The following is a 21221-nucleotide window of genomic DNA, read 5'->3' as shown; positions in this document are numbered from 1 at the left end:
TACCTTTATTTATTTCATTTTACTATTTTAAAAAATATTTTATTTATTTGACAGAGTCAGGATGAGAGAGAGAAAGAGAGAGCGTGCATACACAAGCAGGGGCAGGCAGAAGCAGAGGGAGAGGGAGAAGCAGGCTCACCACTGAGCAGAGAGCCAGGTGATGGACAAAATGGGGCTCGATCCCAGGACCCTGTGATCATGACCTGAGCTGCAGGCAGACGCTTAACTAACTGAACTAACTGAGCCACCTCGGCACCCTGAGATCTAGCTTTTGGGGGCCTAACTTCCCTGGTTTACCAGGGACTAAAGGGTTCCCTGGGATGTAGGATTTTTAAGCTAAAACTGCAACATACCTGGACAAACCAGATGGTTGGTCCCCCAAGATCCTGCATACTCAGTGCATATAAGCATTTTCTTAGACTGTAGTGAAATAAAGCTTTAAAACAGCAAACACTAGCTGGATCAAATAGCTTCACCTATTAAAACTAAAAAGAATTTTTTTTTTCCTATGTAAGTTTGTAGTTTTCAATGGAGAAAAAAGTAGCAATGCTCACTATTTTATTCTTATAAGCAAAGCAGGACTTTAAACTCTATTTGAGGGATGACCCCTTTTCAGAAATTAGAGACACTGAATTTATTGCCAGCCAGTCATAGCTGTCCATCTGCTAATTCTCTCCACATAGAGGGAGCAGCTGTCATTTCAGAAATGCTACAGTAGATAATAAGATTGGGTACGTTTCATCTTCAAATGCTTAAAACAAATCTCTGGGAAGAACAGCAGCAGTTTCTCTGACTGCATGAATCTCTGATATTATTAACACAAAATGCCAAATGGATTTGGAGATTGGAAGGAAATGGATTTGCTTTAAAAGGAAAAGCACTCAAGTTACGTGTAGTACATATTGTGATAATCTGCAATTGCATAGGTATAGGAACTGCTGGAGCAATAGGCATACATAGAGATACTCTCCAAATCATTGCCATGCAGAGCCCTGAATACAAAACAAAAATATGGGCTTCCAAATCCATACAACCTATGGGTATGAAGGGAATGCATCACTGTCTCCAACCGCAAAACAAAATTTACCTGACACTAACAGGTTCTTCAGTCTTACGTGGGTCCAATTTCTCCAAATCCACGTAATTAGATAATCTTAGGTGCCATCTGCCAATCCCCTCTGCACTATTTAACATCCCAAAGTCCAATTTACATAGTTATTCCCTCATACTTTTTTCTTAGATGAATTCTTTTCTTTTTAGTCTTGTTGCTTTCACCTTTAAGTCTGCTCAAGTGGTAATTGAAACTGATCACAGCCTTTTGTTTGGGATTCCTAACCAAAGTATCCCTTCCAATAAACCTGCATATAGCTCCTTCATTATTCTTCATAATGAAAAAAAATAAGATGAGGAGAGGAATCAATAAACATAGTCCAAGTACTTCTCTGCATCCCTGAGCATTATAGAAAGGGATGAAGATGTACATTCAGACATAGATGGGGATGTTCACATGGATATAGGTATGGACATAACAGAGACATAGGTAGAAATACAGTTATATAGATATTTCTCTAGAAGACGTTATTTTATTTGATCCTCAAAATGATTCAGGGAAGCAGGTTATGCATAGCTATATCTTTTTTTTGCTTGTGAAAATATTAACTCTGAAAGAGCATCCCAAATCCCATATCTGGTGACAGAACTGAGAGTTGGGAGTGGGTCTTCTTAACCTAAACTCAGGGCTTATTCTGATTGCGACATAAACTTCACTTTTTCTATTTTTGAAACTTGTAATCTAGAATGATAGTTTTGCTATGTGGTGACCTATAAGCTTTTCCCCATTGTCTCTGTACTTGGTCTCCACAGAGCATATAGAAAGAGAGAGGTGACATGGAATTGATGGCTACTGGACATATATAATACTTGCATTTTCATTTATACAAATAGAAATGCTTTTAGGGATCTTGACTGATTTCATCACTTTCAATGTTACCAAGAAAAAACAAAACAAAACAAACAAATCTCCAGTGTTGATGAGAATCCAGGTCAAGGCAAGGAGAGTCACAGAGCAGTTAGTGTCCTGAGGCTCTGGGATGATATGCCTTCAAGTATCTTGATTTGAGAAAAGAAATTCATTTAAACACAGCAAATGTGCTCTGAAGCAAGTCTGGGATGCCTGCATCTTTCTGTTCCTATCAATATTAAAGATCTCCTTTATATTTTACCTCCATCCCTGGTCGCCAGGCAGAACAGATAAACCCTATTTCTAGATGTCGTTGCTATTAAAAAGAGAAAGGGAGGAAAAAATAGCGAGAAAAGAACAAAAAAAAGTCAGAGAAGAAGATGAAAAAACCTACCATTTCTCAAGTCAAAATATTTTAATGGTGAGATCGGGATAAATGATTAATCTAAAGATTTTTGGTTTCCAGCGAGCTGTAAGAGGAGGCTGACAAGCAGCAGGCAACTAATATTTAAAGATAATTTCAGAAACATGAAGATGAGAAAGTGGTGAAAGAGGGAGGCTGAACCTCTTTCCTTCCATCTCCAAGATTTATTGAAAATAGTGATTTTTTAAAAAGCACAGAAAATGTATCTGATTCTATAATTAAATGCTAGTGCACTTATTCATTCCAAATTATTTAATGAATACCAATTCTGACAGTTATTAAAGTTTTGATGGTAATAAAGTGATTGTTCCTGCCCCCAGGAGGCTCACAGTCCAAGGAAAGAGAGGTAAAAATAACTAAATAGCTGTAAAACTCTACCCAAAGTGGTTTTATGAGGACTCTGATTAATGGGACCTCTGGAAACTTGCAACAAATAGGAGCAGAATGTAATGGCCTGGGGATCAGGAAAATTTTCCCTGAAAGTTGCATAATTGGAAAGGGATGAAGCTGTGGGGAGTCCTGGCAAAGGGACAGCAGACACAGTTGCTCAGAGGGATCTGTGACTCTTTGATGAAGCTAGAGTAAGGACAACAGGAGATGTGGGGTGGGGGTGGCAGAAGGTTGATGGGGATGCTAGACTGCTACCCCTCAATTGGTGGCATCTCTCTTGTTAGGGATCTTGAGTAAACAGCATCTTAGCAGGACTGCTGGGGGCCTCCCCTGAGCATGGGCTGTACTTGGTCATCTCTGAGTATCTCTTTTTGGATGACTTTAACCTGAGAGCTCAGCGTCTCAGCTTCCCTCTGAATTGCAGGCAGCACTGTTCTAACCAGCTGCGTCAACCAGCTGCGTCAACTTTGTAAAGTAACTTGATACTTTCAGATGTGAACATCTCCATTTCCCACATGAGGGGATGGATGACGCTGAGCTCATTTCTAGCGCCAGTATTCCATGATGATATCTTTGAAAAAGGTACTCTGATTCTTTGGGTAAATGTCAAGTGTTCTCTGTCATCTGTATGGATAGAAAGGAAGCATGGTGATAGGAGAAAGAGCCTTATGCTTTTTCAGAGGAAAATAGACCTGGATGTAAAGCCCAGTTCTTATTTATGCGATCTTGGGCCATTTATATAATATTTTTAAGCTTCAATCTCTTCATTGGGATGGAATACTTATCCACCTGGCAGAGTTATTGGGCCAGCTGGAAATAGTGTATATAACACACCCAGCATGACAGTTTGAGCTCAACTTAATTATTTGTAGAATTGAAGGTCCCAGAGCCCAGAGAAATTTATCAAATTCATTCTCTGCGGATGCATATAATGGGGAACTACGTTTCCCAAACTTTGTCTTAAAACTGTGATAACCCAATATCAAGTCAAACATGGCTTCCAGTTCTTTTTGGGGCTGTGAATAATCACAACACTTTGGGAGCTTAAATGACAGATCTGCAGCTTTCTGGACATCTGCAATTGATGCCAACTGGGCAGAAGTCAGAGGGACGTTGGATTCATTAGTTTGTTTGTCTTGTCGAGCTTTATTTTCCCATGTTATTTTCATCTCAACAAGTATTTATTTGCTCCTTGTTTGTTCTTGCAGTCACAGATGCTCACTGAAAGGGGAGGATTTGAACAGACAATGGCTCTCTCCCAGTGCTCATCTCCAGCCAACAATCTACCATGCCAAAGGACTCCTGTACTACCTGAGTAGAGTTGGCCGAAGTCCCAGGGTGAGTCACTTCCTTCTGCTTCCACATTCTTGGCTGGTTCCTTCCATCTTTCACGAGGCAGCTTACTTTCTGTCAAGGAAATAAACCCAGATACAAGCCAAAGACCTATGTGTGACAAGCTTTAATGGGGGATGTCTTCATTTCCTAAGGCGGCCATAACAAAATGCCACAGACTGGGTAGCTTAAAACAACAGAAATACATTCTCTAACTTTTCTGGAAGCTAGACATCTAAGATCAAGGTGTCAGTAGGCCATGATGTCTCTGAAGGCTCTAAGAAAAACCCTCCATTGCCTGTCCCTAACTTCTACTGTTACTGGGAGTCCTCGGTATCCCTTGGCTTGTGGCAGCCAACCTCAAATTTCTGCCTCTATCTTCATATGACCATTGTGTGTGTGTGTGTGTGTGTGTGTGTGTGTGTGTACAGATTTCCCTCTTCTCCTAAGAACAGCACTCATTGGATTAGGGTGACCTAATTAGGGCCTACCATTGTGAGTATGGCCTCATCTTAATTTCATTTCATTTTCGAAGACCTGTCTCCAAATAAGGTCAGGTCACATTCACAGAAGCTAAGAATTAAAGCTTTGATATATATATTATTTTTTATTTTTTGGAGGGGGGAGACACAACTTAACCCACAATGGGGGAAAACCATTGGTTCAGTAACCATTGATAAAAGCTGTGCAAATGTTGTATTTTATCCCATTTTCTACATCTTTATTACATCTTTATTTTTTTGGTTTTTAAGTTATTGGTCAAAAAAGAATATATATAAAGTAGTGATTGGAAGAAATCCTTTAGATGTTCATATTCATGTTCAACTAGAACTTATTCAGTTCCAAATATGATTCTGGCACTGTTCTAGGTACTTTATTCCCAAGCCTATACCAGTTGTACAATTGAAGGAAAACAGATGATGTACAGTCCAGCACTCGACATTACTCCAATTACTTCCACTTATGACTTTTTATTTCATAATTTTTTACTTCCATACTTCAAATTTTGAATTTTGATCTTTTCCTAGGCAAGCAACATGTGGTACTTTCCTCTCTTGTGATACTGGGCAGTGGCAGCAAGCCATAGCTCCCAGCTAGCCAGACATTCAAGAGGATAAACAACCCATACATATACCACAATTCTGTACCCATACGACCATTCTGTTTTTCACTGCCAGTATAGTATTCAATAAATTATATGAGATTTTCAGAACTTTATTATAAAATAGGCCTTGTGTTAGATGATTTCGCCCAATTAGGTGTTCTGAGCATTTGTAGGGTAGGTAAGGCTAAGCTATGATCTTTGGTAGGTTAAGTGTATTAAATACATTTTCAATGTGTGATATTTTCAATTTATGGTGGATAACAGGATGTAATCTCATCATCAATTGATGAAGGTCTTCACTTGAAACCAGAGGCCTAAGGTCAAGATAAGGACAGAAGCAATGGTAGCCAAGTTCACTGTATAAAAACAATAATTTATGGACTACAAACTGTGAACATACCCTCTTCAAAAGTATGGAGGGACATATGCCTAAATTTAGAGAGTTTACCAAACCTAAGACACTTAGAATAGTGTGCAGAAGCTCACAGATAGGCCAAACAATAACCTCTACCATTAACCACTTTTTGAACATATATGATTAAAACAGTGGCACATTCCTTGAATATCTATTGAAATATTAGATGAATATCTAGTATGGAATCTTATTGAAATCTCAAAAAGATTATGGGGTCAGGTGGTTTTCCTGACATCACCAGGCAGTATTTGCATTCAGTTCTTTCCTGTTTTTCACCCTGCAACTTAATCTATCTTTATCATTTACTCTGAGAGAGGATATTGGGATCCCCAAGACAATCCTTAGTTTCACTGATTCCTTAGAAGGACAAACAGAACTCAGAATAGCTGCATTGCTCATAATTATAGTTTGTTACAGTGGAAGGATACAGATTAAAATCAGCAAAGATAAAGGCTGCATAGGGCAGGATCCAGGAGGAACAGGTATAGGTCTCCAGGTGTCTGGTCCCAGTGGAAATGCATGGACAGTGCTTAATTCAGCAGTGATGTGTGATAATATGAAAGGTACTGCCAACAGGGAGGCTCATCTGAGCTTTGGGTCCAGTGTTTTTATTGGGGCTCCATTATGGTTATGGTGCCCCACATGGCTGATCTTAGTTACCGTCTCCAGCCCCTGTAGAGTTCAAACTGACATTTAAAGGCCCAAGACCCCCACCATAGATCACATTGTCAACATCAACCATCTGACATGACCTAAGGCCCCAGGTAAAAAAAGAAAGACATTTTTATCTAGCAGACTATTGCAAGAGTGTCCAGGTGATCTCCCAGGAGCCAATCACCTAGAACCAGACCTTTCTTTGGAAATTGCAGGGTTTGAGTCAATACTTTACTGAAAAGAGAACAAAGAATATCCTTTTCCTTTAAGAATCCTTGTTCTACACTGGTCAAATGTGCAATACTTTCATCTAATCCCCACTTCCTCCACCTAAGGAGACACTGCAATCTATGCTGTCTGCCCTCTAGAAGCAAGCTCATAGCCTGAATAGCAGAACACCAATCTTATGGTCAAAGCCTGAAAAGAATGTGTTCTTTGAGAAAAATCCTTAGCCTCTAAGAAGAGAGACTTATAGGGAAAGAGGTCCTTACTTGATATACATTTAAATATACACGCATTCAACCCATAATGAACAGGATTCCTCCCTGACAACCTCTAATTGAAGAGCAGAACATTTATTTTAAAGCGTGACAGGTGAATGCCGTGTTTAAAAAATATAAATAAACATTAATTAACTGTAAACATGACAGCTACAGACTTGTTTCCTGCTGGGACCATCTGAGAGGTGGGTGAGAAACAGCTGAGTACTAAATGCTATTCACAGTGTTACAAAACTCTCTAATGGGCTCAACATCACCTTTTAGTTACCTGTGAGGCTGTATTTAACCAGCCGCCTGCTGAGAGCAGAAGCACTGCCACTCATTCTGTGCTCAGGCTTGTCCTGTATGGAGAAGCTTTTCATGGTGTCCAGATTGCCTCTTGGCCTACATGGTTGCAGATTAACTGTGACTTTGTCCAGCCTCCAGCGCTTATGGAAATATTAACTGAAGCATCAGGAAGCTACTTTCTGATGGCTAGGAGATTTAACCTGTTCCAGTTAATACTCAGGCATTTGCCTATTGGTGGGTAGAATAATATGAACTCCCAGAACCAATGAGAATGTGAGATAGTGAGAGAACAGTATCCTGATAATGCTGAGGATTGCTATAGACCAGACAAATCATTCAGTTTGTAAGCAATATGGCAATATTTACATACTGTTTCATCTATCTATCCTCCATCCATCAATCCATCCATCATATACCCATTCACCAATCCATCCACCCACCCAGCCATCCATCCATCCATACGTACATCCATACATCCAACCATCCACTTTTTCATTCACTCATCTATCCATCTAACCATCCATCTATCCATCATATACCTATTCACCAATCTATCTACCCATCCAGCCTTTCATCCACCTATCCATCTGGGCAGTCATCCATGTGTCCATTCTTCCACACCAATTGTGTATAAATCACTGGAAAAGAAAAATATGGTCCTTTTTTTGGGGGGTAGTCTATAGTTTACTTTGTTAGAAAGTGCAGTCATGTCTGCAAAGAAATCAAGTAGTACAAGATGGTAAAAGCTGTAACAAAAGTTCTTATGAGTTGTTTTAGGAACACAAATAAGGGGTTGAGTCATCTTCTTTCAAGGTTATGGAAAAACTAGAAATGAAAGATGCTACTTGAGCTGCACTTGAAGGATTAATAAGAGTTTTTCTTGGTTTCTATTACAGTAAAGTAGAGAAAAATATTCTTTCGTCAAAGGGTCTACAGGCCTGTCTGTGATCCCTTAGATCTTCTTCCTTGTGAAACCAGCGAGTTTTCTATACTTGGGGTAGTTGCAAGGAACAAAGAAAGGGAAGTTTCTTATTAACTGGTGGCATAGACTCATTTGATGTGACACTGACATTACAGTGTCTTTCCCATTTTCTTGACCCCTTATTTTCTATCTCTAATTTGTTAGAGGGTCAGGAAATCCATTCCAAATATTGGATCCAAAGCCCAGAAATATAGTATTTGCATACTCATACATTGGAATACTGTTCAGCAAAAAATAAACAATAAAAAAAACCAACAGTAATGAACTACATGGATGAATTTCAGAAGCATGTTGAGTGACATAGGCTAGACACTAGAGAGTACACACTCTGTGTTTCTACTTATGTAAGGTTCAAGATCAAGGAATCAGCACAGTGGTTGCCTCAGAAAGGAGTTTAATAATAGAGGCCAGAAGGGAAATTTTGAAGCTATTTGAAATGTTCTATATCTCTATTAAAGAATCACTTACATAAAACCCATTTATTAAAAATTCATTTGAGGTCTGTACATGTCGCTATAGTACATATTTATCTAAATACGGAAAATTAAAGATAAACAAATCAAAGCATACAGGGATTTGAAATACTACTAGGGGACAAGGGGACCTGCCCCAAATGAGACTGACCAGCCCACAGGCATGCAATTTAAGCCAAGGAACAGTGCATAGCAGACTAGGAAGGCTATAGTATAAGATCTATTTATCAGCCCGAAAGGTCCGGCATGCAAGCAGAGAAGCCCAAAGAACAGACAGGCTTCACCACTGCCAGCCTAGTAGGAGGCACTGAATGTTCTCTTTGTGGAGCTCTCCACAAGGGCCAGGGCCACAGCTAAGGGGAGGGAGGAAAGCTCTCAGGCTTCTGCAGGCTCCCAGGAAGCTAGGCCAACAGCCTCTTCTAGGCTGTTGTGTTGCAGCTGGCCTGACCATTGTACCCCTGCAAAGAATCTAGGCTTTGGAATTAGGAGAGGTATCCATTCTTCTCCTCTTGGCTCTCACTATCAGAGTGTGTGCTGGTAAAGGGATTTCACAGCTCTTTGAAGAGCTGATGGATTTCCATTTACAACTTATACAAACTAGGCCGCCTTCTGCCAAGGGACAGGGTGGGCATATTTTGGTTTTATCTTTCTCTGGGGCCCAGTGGAACAGAATTTTTAGCTACTTAAATGATTTTCCTGGTCTTATTCTGTCCCTCTAGCATATGTTTTTAGTTAATCAGTTTCTTTTAAAAGACACAAAAGGAGAGAGCAGGAAGGGATGGCATGTCTCTTTCTAAAACCTTGTCCTCGGGGCAAGGAGATACACTATACACACTATTTATTTCCATTTTATTCCTCAGAAGTGGCAGAAGGACAAGTGTTATTTTTCATGATTTTCATGGATTCATGCTAAGTTACTGCATCTAGAAAGGATTCATGCTAAGTTACTGCATCTAGAATTCTCCTTTTTTCATGTGTAAGGGTATGATAGGTAAAAAATAAATCCTACTGCCATAGTTGAGGGATGGGGACAGAATGTTCATGGAGGTCCTGGGTGAAAATAATTTATATTTGATTCCATATTATTTTATTTAAAAATTTTCCCACACTATTAGAAAACATTTTAAACCGTGCTTCTCTAACATACCAGAAACCATGTTTTATAGGTATTTTTATAGACATAAGTAGTCTACATCTAAGTGAGTTGCTAAAGTGTCTTGAATAAATTTATGTTGAAAGGCAGATAATTTTTCCTCTTTCTCCCTTGCAAGTATCTCTAATGTACCTGTTGTGTGTATCACAAGGGTGGAAATCTGGGTTTTTCTATATGCCACCGGGAGGGGCAATCAGAGTTTTCAAAAAAGTTTGAGCCAATTCCCTATTTTTCTTTCTTTCTTTTTTTGGGGGGGAGCAGGGAGGTGGAGTAAAGCTAGGAGATGGAGTACAGAGGACAGTAGGAGGGTAGTTGCCTAAATCAATGTGAAGGTGCCTCTGTCTAGAGCTGGTAGGATGGAGAGGAGGCAAGAAATACGTGGAGACAGGACCAGATGGACTAATTTTACCATAAGACTGTTATCTGTGAGGGAGAGCCACAGGTAAAAGTTTGAAAGGAAGACACCATGGACCTGTGCTTCATCTGCTCAATACATATGCTTGAGGAGGGCTGGTTGGTGAGTGGAGCAAGGCAGCAAGGTCATGGCCAATGGGATTGGACACCTCAACGTTCTAGTCCTAGAAAGTGGGGGTTACCAACTCTAAAACACAGTCCAGCCTAGGCATCCAAGACAACTGACAGTCCCTGAAGATAGGAATGCAAATCAGGAAACTGAGGCAAGCCTCAGTTACTTACATGGAGTAGGTAAGCATGGTGGTGGGTCAGCATTTGCACCCACCTTCTGGGTTTATCTAGACAACCTGGACATCCACCATAGGTCAAAAAGATTAGTTTAGACTCTACCTTTTGAAGAAGATGGGTTTCCCAATAACTTATCTATCCCAATTGGGGCTGACACACAAAATGGTAGATTAATACCTTGAGAACCTTGGGAACTGTAACTGAATGAGATGGATGGCAGGGGCCCTACCCAGGCTGACAGATCACTGGGACGTTGGCCAAAGGTGGTACCCACGTTGGTGCTTCTCCCCTTTAAAACTGGGGAAAAGGAACAGTTTTAACTCCTGAGAAACCTGTCAAGAACTCACTATACAAATGTCCTCTCAGGGCGTTAAGCTCATTGCTCACCGGGGGGCAAGCCAGCCAGAGACAGGGAGTAAAAATTAGCCAAGGTGAGAGTTCAAGATAAGCCCAGGAGCTCAGTCTTAATTTTGCTAACTGAAAATCTTGTCATACTGCTCTTCATCACTAGTATATCCCACGATTTAAACTTTTTTATTGTGGAAAATCTTTGGAGCCAGATGGATCAGAGTCTGAGATAAAACATTGTTTTTTTTAATGGTGGTCATGGGCGAGCCATTTAACATCCTTTAACTTTGCAGAAGTTGAGCTTCCTCTGAAAATTTGGATGATATCCTCCTGGTCAGACTTTTATACTGATTGCAGATGTGTGTCAAATCTTAGCAGTGTGACTGGCACCTACCAGGTAGTCTAGTAAATAGCAGATATTAAATTTATCATTACTAATCAGAAGGGCGCTATGTCCAAAACAGAGCCACATATTAGACTGTATGTTTTGTGTTAATTTTCATGGGCAATCTTAATGTAATTCAACCATCTTGGAAATAAGGACATTGTAATACATAACACTGGGATGTCAGGAAATGTCCTCCAGCATTTTATAACATGTAATAAATGGTCCTGCTCTGGACAGTCTCATCGCTGGTTAGTTATTGAAGCTTCTGCTGAGTTTCAGGTGAAATAATCACCGCACATTAGCCATTGGAGAGGGCCCAACTGATTTGTAAGTACAGGCTGCTTTTCCTAAGGCCATGTTGGAACTTTAGCCCGTAATGGCCCAGTTTAAGTAAAAGCGTATCCCTTTAGGAAAGGGAATATCGCATAAAATCCCCTTTCAGGTAGTTGTAGGAATAAATTCTACCCAGGCCCCCCATGGTTCACCTCAGCCATGACTGGATGTTGCTCTCCCTCAGATGAGATACTAAGGAGAGAGCATGACTGCCAGTAACAAATCTGGAAAATTTGGTCTTGCAAATGGGGCTCTTGGAGGACAATTGAATATGCCATCAATATTATTTCCCTCATAGAGATGTTTGTTCCACTCAGAAGCTTGGGCTGAATGCCGCCCACAAAATATTGTGTGCAAGTCAGAATCTCCAGGGCTTTAGTGAGCCTTACTTGGTTTAATTAGAAGCATTGCTGTTTTGGGTTTCCATCACATATCCCAGAATGTGCCTTCTCACGGCTCAGCCTCACCTTCATTTTCCTGTGGCAGTGGCATAAATAATGCAGAGGTCTCACTGCTGGGAAGCAGGAACAGGACCCAGATGTCAGGAATGGAAAACACAGCAGCTTAAATCCGTCAGAGCAGAGCAGTAAACACAATCAGGGATGGGTGAGCTGTGAGGAGCAGGGAAACAACCGGTGGGGGGTGTGCATTTGAGATGGGGCTTAACCTCTTGCATAAGGGGCCAAATTAGCTTATGGAGGAACAGGAATGGGACCAAGGAATAGAGGCGAAAGGGGAGGAGGGCATTTTAGGAGCATAGTAATGTGGTCCCGAATCATCTCTTTGTTGAGCAAGAGATGATGGAACTGACGACTGAATGAATTAAATTAACCTTGCAATTTAGCTCAGACAAGAATTCACTGGAAAAGGTACTGGGGAGATGCAGAAGAATCTGATTTCAAAATTGTAATCCAATCAACACCATATACTTTGCCGATGAAGGAAGCGAGACAGGGGAGTCAGTTTAGCCCAGGGCAAGCAGGTTCAGAACTAACCACTCCAGCCCAAATAAAACACAATTTAAGGAGATGAAACCTCCAAATCTTCATCTCTGCCTATATTCTTTGCCTTGGGGAAAAGCAGAGTCATATTGCCTGTTCACTTAATCCAGAAATCCAGGTGGTATCTTTAACCTCTTCCTCATTTGGCCTCTAGATCCATTTCATCTCCAACTCCTGTAGATTTTACTTCCTACCGCTTTCACCCAACATCCTTTCTGTCTCTTAATGTCCTTCCTTAAGCTCCATGCTTCTGCTGCATTAGCTAGGCCCTTGTCATCTCTTGGGCCTGGTGTCAGTCCTCCAGTCTACTTCTAGCATTCCTGTCCTGGCAACCTAACCGCGTTGTTTCTCCTGCCTCAAACACTTTAATGGCTCCTTTACCACCTTCAGGAGAAATGTCCAAACATTCCAGAGTGGTGTGCAAGGATATCACTGATCTGCCTGCTGCCCACATGAAGATATTAATGTCCATTCTCCTTTCCTTTTATCCTTCAGTCATATTCCAAATGCTTGCAGCTCCTCAGATTCTTGGCGCTTTCTTCCTTATTCCATTGGCTTGGACAGCTCTCACTCAGTAGGACTCAACCTAAGATACCCCACCACTCCAGAGAATCCTAGGACCACTACATTGTATATCCTCAACAGTACCATTTATTTGGAGTGCACAGTGGGAATGATGCTCCTGGACTCATGCAATATGTCCCCTTATTTGACTTCTTAGAGACCCTGTACTTACCTCTACTTCTACCCTCCTCTCACTGCAATATGATTTTCTTTTTACTCATGGGATCATCCCAACAAAACACCTCCTGGAAGAGGCAATACAGAATTTTTAAAAGTGTTTTAAAATATGTATTCTGGATTGAACATACTGGGGTTCAAATATTTACTTGCATACTTAAGAGCAGTGCAAACCTGGGCATACCTTGATGAGTTACTTATTTTATATGAAATTCCATTTTCTTGGCTGCAAAAATGGGGATAATGGTAGCCCTTGCTTCATCATGAGATACTTTAGATTAAGTTTTTAGCTCATTGTCTGAAGCATCCTAAATCTTCAGTAAAGTAACTATTGTTTTAGTAAGCACAATGCCATATTATATTAAAATTTTAATTTCTTCTGCCACAAAGCAGATATCTAGTAAATACTTGCTGAATCAATCAGTGAATAAGCAAGATACGACCATAGGTTAGTCTGTGGATATTAGAGTGCCATCACTGGGCACACTTCCTACTTACCTGGCACAGAATTTTTTTGAAAGGAAGCATTACATCTTCCCCATAGGAAAGAAAAAGCTCCCTCAACAGAAATAACTTGATCATTTGTCTTGTAATTGCCCCCTATAATTTAGAGGAATACATGTGTCTTATAATTAACAAGCATTTATTTTTAGGAATGTTATTTGAGCAAAAACCAGGACAATGTCGGCACCTCCTCTATTGTGGATCTCCAGAGGCCACTAGAAGTCCCAGGGCTAAGCAGTGCTCATTCCCACAGGTGAATAGGTCTATACTTTGTCATTTATCTCAGCTTCCAGAGTCTGTAAGGATCAGAAAAAAAAAAAAAAAGAAAGAAAACTCTTTTTTTCAGTTGAATTCAGTATTTAAGGGGCGGCTGTCACCACGAAGGCAAAGCTTCTGGCTTTATTGAGAAATCTGTTGCTAAGACACAGCCTTAATTTGTTTGCACACTTTTCATAAGAATGGTGGGTGTTTAATTCACAGAGAGACACTGAGGTGTAATAGATAAAGGTTAGTGGCAAATTCATGATGGCAGAGGATTAAACCTCCAACATTTCTATTGGTTCCTTTAGGCTAAAGACTTCCAGAGCATGGGCTTAGGTCCAAAGTATCAGCATCACCAAGGACTTGCTAGAAATGTAAATTCCCGGGGCCTACCCCAGACTTACTTGAATTGCAGAATTGCTGCGGAGTGGTTTATAATCTGTACTGTGGCACATCTCCCACGTTATTCCAGCACTCAGTAACATGTAAGATCCACTGCTCTAAACTCTTGACAGGACGGAGTGGTTTTCAACCCTCAATACACATTCGAATCACCTGGAAAACTTAAAAAAAAAAAAATCCCACAGCTCTGGCATCACTGCAGACCAATTAAATACAAATTTCTGGAGGTGGGCTTCAGGCATTGATATTTTTATAATCTCCTCAGGAGATTTTAGTGCACAGACAAGATGGAGAAACACTGGCCTAGGGGGTTTATTTGTTGGAAATAACAGAGTCTTGGTCAATATAACCCAAGCAATAAGATAGTAAATTTTGAAGGAAAGAAGTCCTATAATCTTACAGGAACTAGAAAGTACCAGAAGCCCGAACCATTATCTTCCCATCTCTCATTTTTCTCTTTCTACACCCACATTTTCTGTTTTCTGTTTTTCTCTATACATCTGCTTGATTACCCCACTCTTTGAGGAACAAGTACTCTGCTCTTTCACTGTTTCTGTGTTTTCATTCTGTGTCTTGTATGTGGTTTGACATGTCATTGGACTGACTCCCTCCTCCCAAATCTGCTTATCATTTTAGCTCTGGCACTCACAGCTCAGTGATGTCTAGAATCTGGGCAGATTTATTTCTCTCATAAGACTTCAACTTGAAACAAGAATAAAGGATTCCATTTAAAAAATAAAAATAGTTTCTTATTTTATTGGAGAGAAGAAATATTTAAGAAATACTTTTCTGCTAACAAGGAATTTACAATGTAATTTAAAGACACTCTCACCCCCAGTGTAGTAGTAGCTATCCATTATTGACAATTAGGAGAAAGAGGGAGAGGACAAGAAGGTGAACATACAGAACAATTTCAAGTCCATAAGTCCTTAAACATCTCATACATACTTGGTCTGTCCAAAAACCTGCCTTCTGGCTCTCAATCAAGTCAGTACTCCGTGTCCTGCAATAACCTTTCTCCTGAAAATCAGTCCTGTTACCACTGATTCTTCCTTACTTCCATGGCCCACCAACAAAGCAACATAACTTAGCAGCTCTAACCTGCCACCAGAGAGTTAGTCTTCATTTTCTCCTATTGTGACTGGACAGACCATTAACTAACTCACTGTCCCTTTAGTTTTCTTTGACATGTGTGTTTGTTTAGGGCTCCAGCCATGCACCCCAAGTGTCCTGGGATGCCATCCCTGCTGTCAACAGCTTCCTATTAATTCAGTGAACTTTAGGGTTTTATTACATACCAAAAAAGTCACCATCTAGTCTAACTTCTCAAACAACAACATCATTGATAGCCATTCATCTGGCTTCTACTGAAACATTTATAGAGAATGGAAGTTTTTAGAAGTGTGCCACAGCATAGCTCTAACCATAGAGTTATTTCTTGCCAGCAATAGATACTCAATAGCTGTTGAATTTAATATAGAGCTGGAATCTATGTCCACATTATCCTTCCTTTTGCCTTCCTGTGCTTTCTGAAGTGATAGCAAGTTATTTATTCAGGTTCCAACTGGAAGAATTTGGAAATTTGTGAGACTCATATCAAGACTCCTTTGAGCCTTCTTTTTTTCGGGGACAAACATCTCCAGTATCTTTAGCTGTTCTTTGTTTACAAACATTCCCATTTTTCTTGGTTTTCTGGTTTTCTCGTTCCTCTTTATTGAGGTGCCCTGGCTTGTTCTAAAACGCCACACTCAGAAATGAAAAACACTATATTAGATATAAATTAGCCAGTATGAGGTACATTGAATGGATTGTTCTCTTAATATATGGCCACTTTACTTCTCCAGAAGCAATTTATGATTAAATTAATTTTTTGGCATCTGCAGCCTCTGATTTATCCTGAGCAAATTGCCATTGAAAACCTGTGGATCTCTCATTCAAAATCTACTTCTTAGCTAACTGTGTCTATCCTACTTGGGCCACTGCTTGAATCTAATTGTAGGACAGTACATTTATTTCAATTTAAGTATTTCTGTTCTTTTTGCCACTTATAATTTCCACTCTTATTTACTCTATCACTTATCTCAATTCTGCATCATTATTAAATTTGACAAACACCTTCAATTGCCTACTCTGTGTTCTCAACTTAATATGCAAAGGCTACATTTCTAGAGACTAAGGAACCAATGTGAAGGCATACGTCTTTAAAATATTAGGATTTCTGTCTCTTTTTGAAACACACAATGTGTAGGTATCCTCTTTTAATTTTAAGTACACAGATCACAGCTCCACAGCTTGATAAACTGCCACAAAATGCACACACCGTGTAACCACCAACCAAATCAGGAAAAAGAACATGACCAGCAACTCAGAAATACCAAACAATAATACCCACCCCCCCCAAATAAAAACTACCCTAATTTATGCCAATGCATTAGTTTTGCCTCTTTCTGAAAATCATATAAAAGATATCCTTGGATGTACTCTAGTGTCTAGCTTGCTTGTTTATTCTCAGTGTTGGACAATATTGTGTCAAATGATTTTACCACAATTAATCCATTGTACTGTTCACAGTTTTAAGCTAGTAAAAGTAGTGCTACAATGTACCTTTTTGATATCTTCTGGTCCTTGGTATATGCATTTCTGTCCGGAGGGTTCTAGAATATGTGTATATTCAGCTTTAGAAGACATTCCCAAATTGTTTGCAAAGGAATGAATGGTATCAATTTATTGTCCACAAACTGGGTTCAAGTGTTTTACTTCTTCCATACCGTGGTCACTGCTTGGTGGTCTTTATCGTTATGATATCAGCATCCTCATAACCACTTAGATGCAGTGGCATCTCACTGAGGTACGTAAATTATATTTTCTTGATATTATTGAGGTTGAGTACACTTTTATTTGTTTAATAGCCATTCAGACATTCTCTTTTGTGAAATGTCAATTGAAGATTTTTGCCCATTTAAAAAAATTGGGTTGTGCTCGCTTAGGCAGCACATATACTAAAAAAATTGGGTTGTCTCTCTTTTTCTTGTTGGGTACAGAAATATATAGCTGTGCACTATATATATGTGTGTGTGTATATATATGTACATATACATATATATGTTTGATATATGTATTACAAATAGATTATTTCACTCTTTGGTTTGCCTTTTCATATTCTTCATAATGTCTTTGGATGAGCTGAAGTTCTCAATGGACTATGTCTAATTTTTCTGAAAGACTTATTTATTTAAGAGAGAGTGAGGGAAAGTATGAGTGTGAGAAGGGAGGGGGAAACACAGAATCTCAAGCAGATTCTGTGCTGAGCATGGAGCCCAAAGCGGGGTTGGATCTCACAAACCTGAGACCATGAGCTGAGCTGAAATCAAGCGTCAGATGCTTAACTGACTGAGTCACCCTAGCACCCCGACTATATCTAATTTTTAAGTATTTTTTTAAAGTATTTTCATTTATGTGTTTTTCTTGTTTGTGTCCTCTAAAAACTCCATTCTAACTCTAAGGTCATACAGAATAGCCTATGTTGTTACGCCCAGGTAGCTTTATAATTTTATCTTTCATATTATGATTTACCATCTGTGTGGAATTTGTGTTTTAACATATTATGAGGGAGGGATATACATTTATTTTTTTCTATCTTTTTTACATGGGGCAGTAAGTCTTCCAAGACCATTTTTTCCCTACAGCACCAGAGTATCAACTTTGTCACAAATTAAGTGACTATATGTGAGAGTCTTTTTCTGAAATATCTATTTTCCTCCATTGATTGATTTATGTATTCTTTTATCAGTAATACTATGTATGAAATACTGTAACTTCAAAACAAGTTTTGATATCTCTAAATAATTTGTCCAGTATTCTCATTCTTTGTCAAGACTGCCTCAGTCATTCTTGGCTGTTTGTACTTCTGGTTTGGCTTGGGATCAGTTTGTGAGTTTCCACAAAATAAAAACAAAACAAAATGAAACACCCTCTGTGTCTTTGATACTGCATTGAATCTAGGTAGATAAATTAGCTGAGAATTAAAAATTTTCATTTTTCTCAATAATGTGTCCTGCACATCTTTAAAGTTCTTATGAGATTAATGATTTTCTGCTATTTTAAATCCTATTTTTAAATTCAGATTTTTATTTGTATACTGATAGTGTATATAAATGGACTTGACTTTTAGGTATTGACCTTCTAACCTGTGATTTTGTATGTACCCACAGATGTTTGATATTCTATGTTTCACAACATTTATGTAGGAAAATACAGTGTTATTTACTCCTTTCAAATCTTGTACCTTTTAATTTTTCTCTTGCATTTATTTTTTTATTTTCTCAATTATATGATCAAAAGCAATTGATAGCACCAGGTCTCTTTCTGATTTCAGTAAGGAAACACAATATTTCATTAAATTATACTACAGTATATAGGACACTCACAGTGTCTGCCCAATATTATTTCAGAATTGTTATGGACAAGTGACTACTGTGTCCATCCTACTCCATCTCTTTCAACCATGAGTGTTTTATTGGGAGTAATGTTTCCTCATTCTGCCAGTGTATGTAGGTGAGTAGAAGGCAGAAGATTGGCTTTTTTAGTTCATAGATCAGGAAGAGGCACATATGAGGTCTGGAAACCATCACGGAAGTTTGGACTGAGGGTCTGATACTGTGTTAGGATGGGTGTTCAGGGAAGCTTCCTTGGGAGGGAGATGAGTATAGTTTAAATGTGGAAGATTAAGATTAAGAACACAGCTTATTGTAGCAGTTAGCTTTTGCTGGATATCAAACAACCTCAAAACTTGGTGGCTTAAACAAAAACTATGCATTATTTCTAATGATACTGTGTGAAAATCATCCAGGTAAACTGGGCAGGTCTTTGGGTCTGAGCCAGATGGATTCATTCACAGGTCTAGGGTTGGCTTTACCAATACAACTCTTACCAAGATTACCAATGATCCACATATGACTGGTTCTGCTAAGTAAACAGTATCTATCTGAGAAAGTTGACACTTGAGACTTTTAAGAAACCAATAGACATGACTGGATTTTTTTTTTCTCCTTTGTTTGATCATTGTAGGTCTTCTGTGATTTCCATGGCCACTCTCAAAAAAAGAATGTTTTCCTTTATGGCTGTAGCATCAAGGAGACTTTGTGGCAAGCAGAGTCTACTGTGGGCACATCAACTATCTCAGAAGACATCACCTATAGGGTAAGGCACTGGGGAGAATGACTCAAGACATTTGTGTCCATATTCTTGCCTTTGAGACACACACTCCACCCTTTTTTCCCCTAAATAAGCATTTTGATTATTTTAACTATAGGATTATAATGTAAGCAGGTTGGAAGCATATGTAATCTCTCTATATTTTTTGATGAATAATGACTGTATTACCTGGTTACTCTGTTTTGTTTTCTATATGATATGATATAGTGCAAAGGGCATAAGAATTGGAGACAGGAAACCTCATTTTAATGCCTGGTTTTACAATTATTAACTGTACACCTAGGAGTCCTTAACATCACCTCTCTGAACCATCATTTGTCACCTGTGAAATGAGGAAGATAAAAATACTGCTTCTGTTTCATGTTTATGAGAGCAACAAAATGATATTGAATATGAAAGGATTTTATATAACTATGAAGGAATGAAAAAATGTAAAGCAGACCATCTGCATCCCTCTGTATAAGCATGCTCTAAAAAGCAGAGCAGTGATCCACTGAAACTAATTTTGTTTTTTCCTGGGTTCCAGTGGTTAGAGCTCAGCTATACCCCCACTGAACCAAAAACAAAGTTAAGGATGGGTAAAGAAGGATGGACTATTCCTGTCTGGATAAAAGGAATCAGGAAGAAGTAGATGAGGCAACGTTGTCCAAACACAAAATAAAAACTGGCCTTTATTTCAAATGTATAAAGAAAATGAAGAAAAACTATTGAATTGGAAAAATCTACAGTTCTCCAGTGTCCTTCTCCTTTACTTTCACACAGAACACTTTACTTCTGATACTTCTGGTCAGCAGATATGTGGGAGTTTCACCCCACCAAGCACTTCTGAGCTTGGTTTCCTACAATTTAACTCAATCCTCACACTGTCTATCCAGAGACAGTATCACATCCCACAACTTAAGGACTCAGTCCCACAAAACTGCTTCTACTTTTGATGCTTGACACAAGTAGGTGGTCCCATATTACCCACAACTTCTGTCCGGCTTACCTGTATATTGGAAGGTCCCATGACCTACCCCCCTGCCTTGGATTCAATTATATTTGCTAGAATGGCTCAGAGAACTCAGGGAAACACTTACTTATATTTACCAGTTTATTAAAGTGTATGATAAAGGATGCAGATGAACAGCCAGATAAGAAATACATAGGGTCAAGACTGGGAGGGTCCCAAGTAGAGGAGCTTCTGTCCCTGTGGAGTCAGGGCTGAGTATAATCCTCCTGGCATGTGGATGTGTTCACCAACTTGGAAGCTTTCTGAAACCCATACTATTGAGATTTTCTGGCAACTTCATGTAACTGTGAACAATTATTAATTCTTTTCCAGTCCTTCTCCCCCACTTCTAGAGAAATGGGGATAGTCTAATCTAGGAGGCCACTTGGAATCACCTCATTAGACAAAAGATGCTCCTAATGTTCTTATCAGTTAGGAATTTACAAAGGTTTTAGGACCCGCATGTCAGGGACTGAGGATGAAGGACAAATCTGTATTTCCTACTATAAATTACAATATCACAATTATTATGGTACCTACCCCTTCCAAATCCTTTATTATTCTAGATATATGAATTTACTATGTGTGCAATAGCTTCATTCTCTGGGTTAACAAGTACAAAAAGGTATAAACATCCACTGAACTACTATTGCACCTAGA

At 39.2% G+C, this 21221-nt stretch overlaps 1 protein-coding gene across 1 annotated transcript in view; it reads left to right on the top strand.

Moving 5' to 3' along the window:
- Positions 1 to 21221, top strand: part of AGBL1 (AGBL carboxypeptidase 1) — a 733865-nt gene that overhangs the window by 374843 nt on the left and 337801 nt on the right. The window contains exons 19-20 of the mRNA XM_055325935.1: positions 3983 to 4112; positions 19424 to 19555. Of these exons, the coding sequence (XP_055181910.1) occupies positions 3983 to 4112; positions 19424 to 19555 (262 nt within the window). The remainder of the gene's footprint in view (positions 1 to 3982; positions 4113 to 19423; positions 19556 to 21221) is intronic.

This window comes from Nyctereutes procyonoides, unplaced genomic scaffold, assembly GCF_905146905.1.
Source record: "Nyctereutes procyonoides isolate TBG_1078 unplaced genomic scaffold, NYPRO_anot_genome, whole genome shotgun sequence".
NCBI classification, from domain to species: Eukaryota; Metazoa; Chordata; class Mammalia; order Carnivora; family Canidae; genus Nyctereutes; species Nyctereutes procyonoides.
Note: the sequence above shows the minus strand (reverse complement) of the source record. Positions and strands in the feature narration are given on the sequence as shown.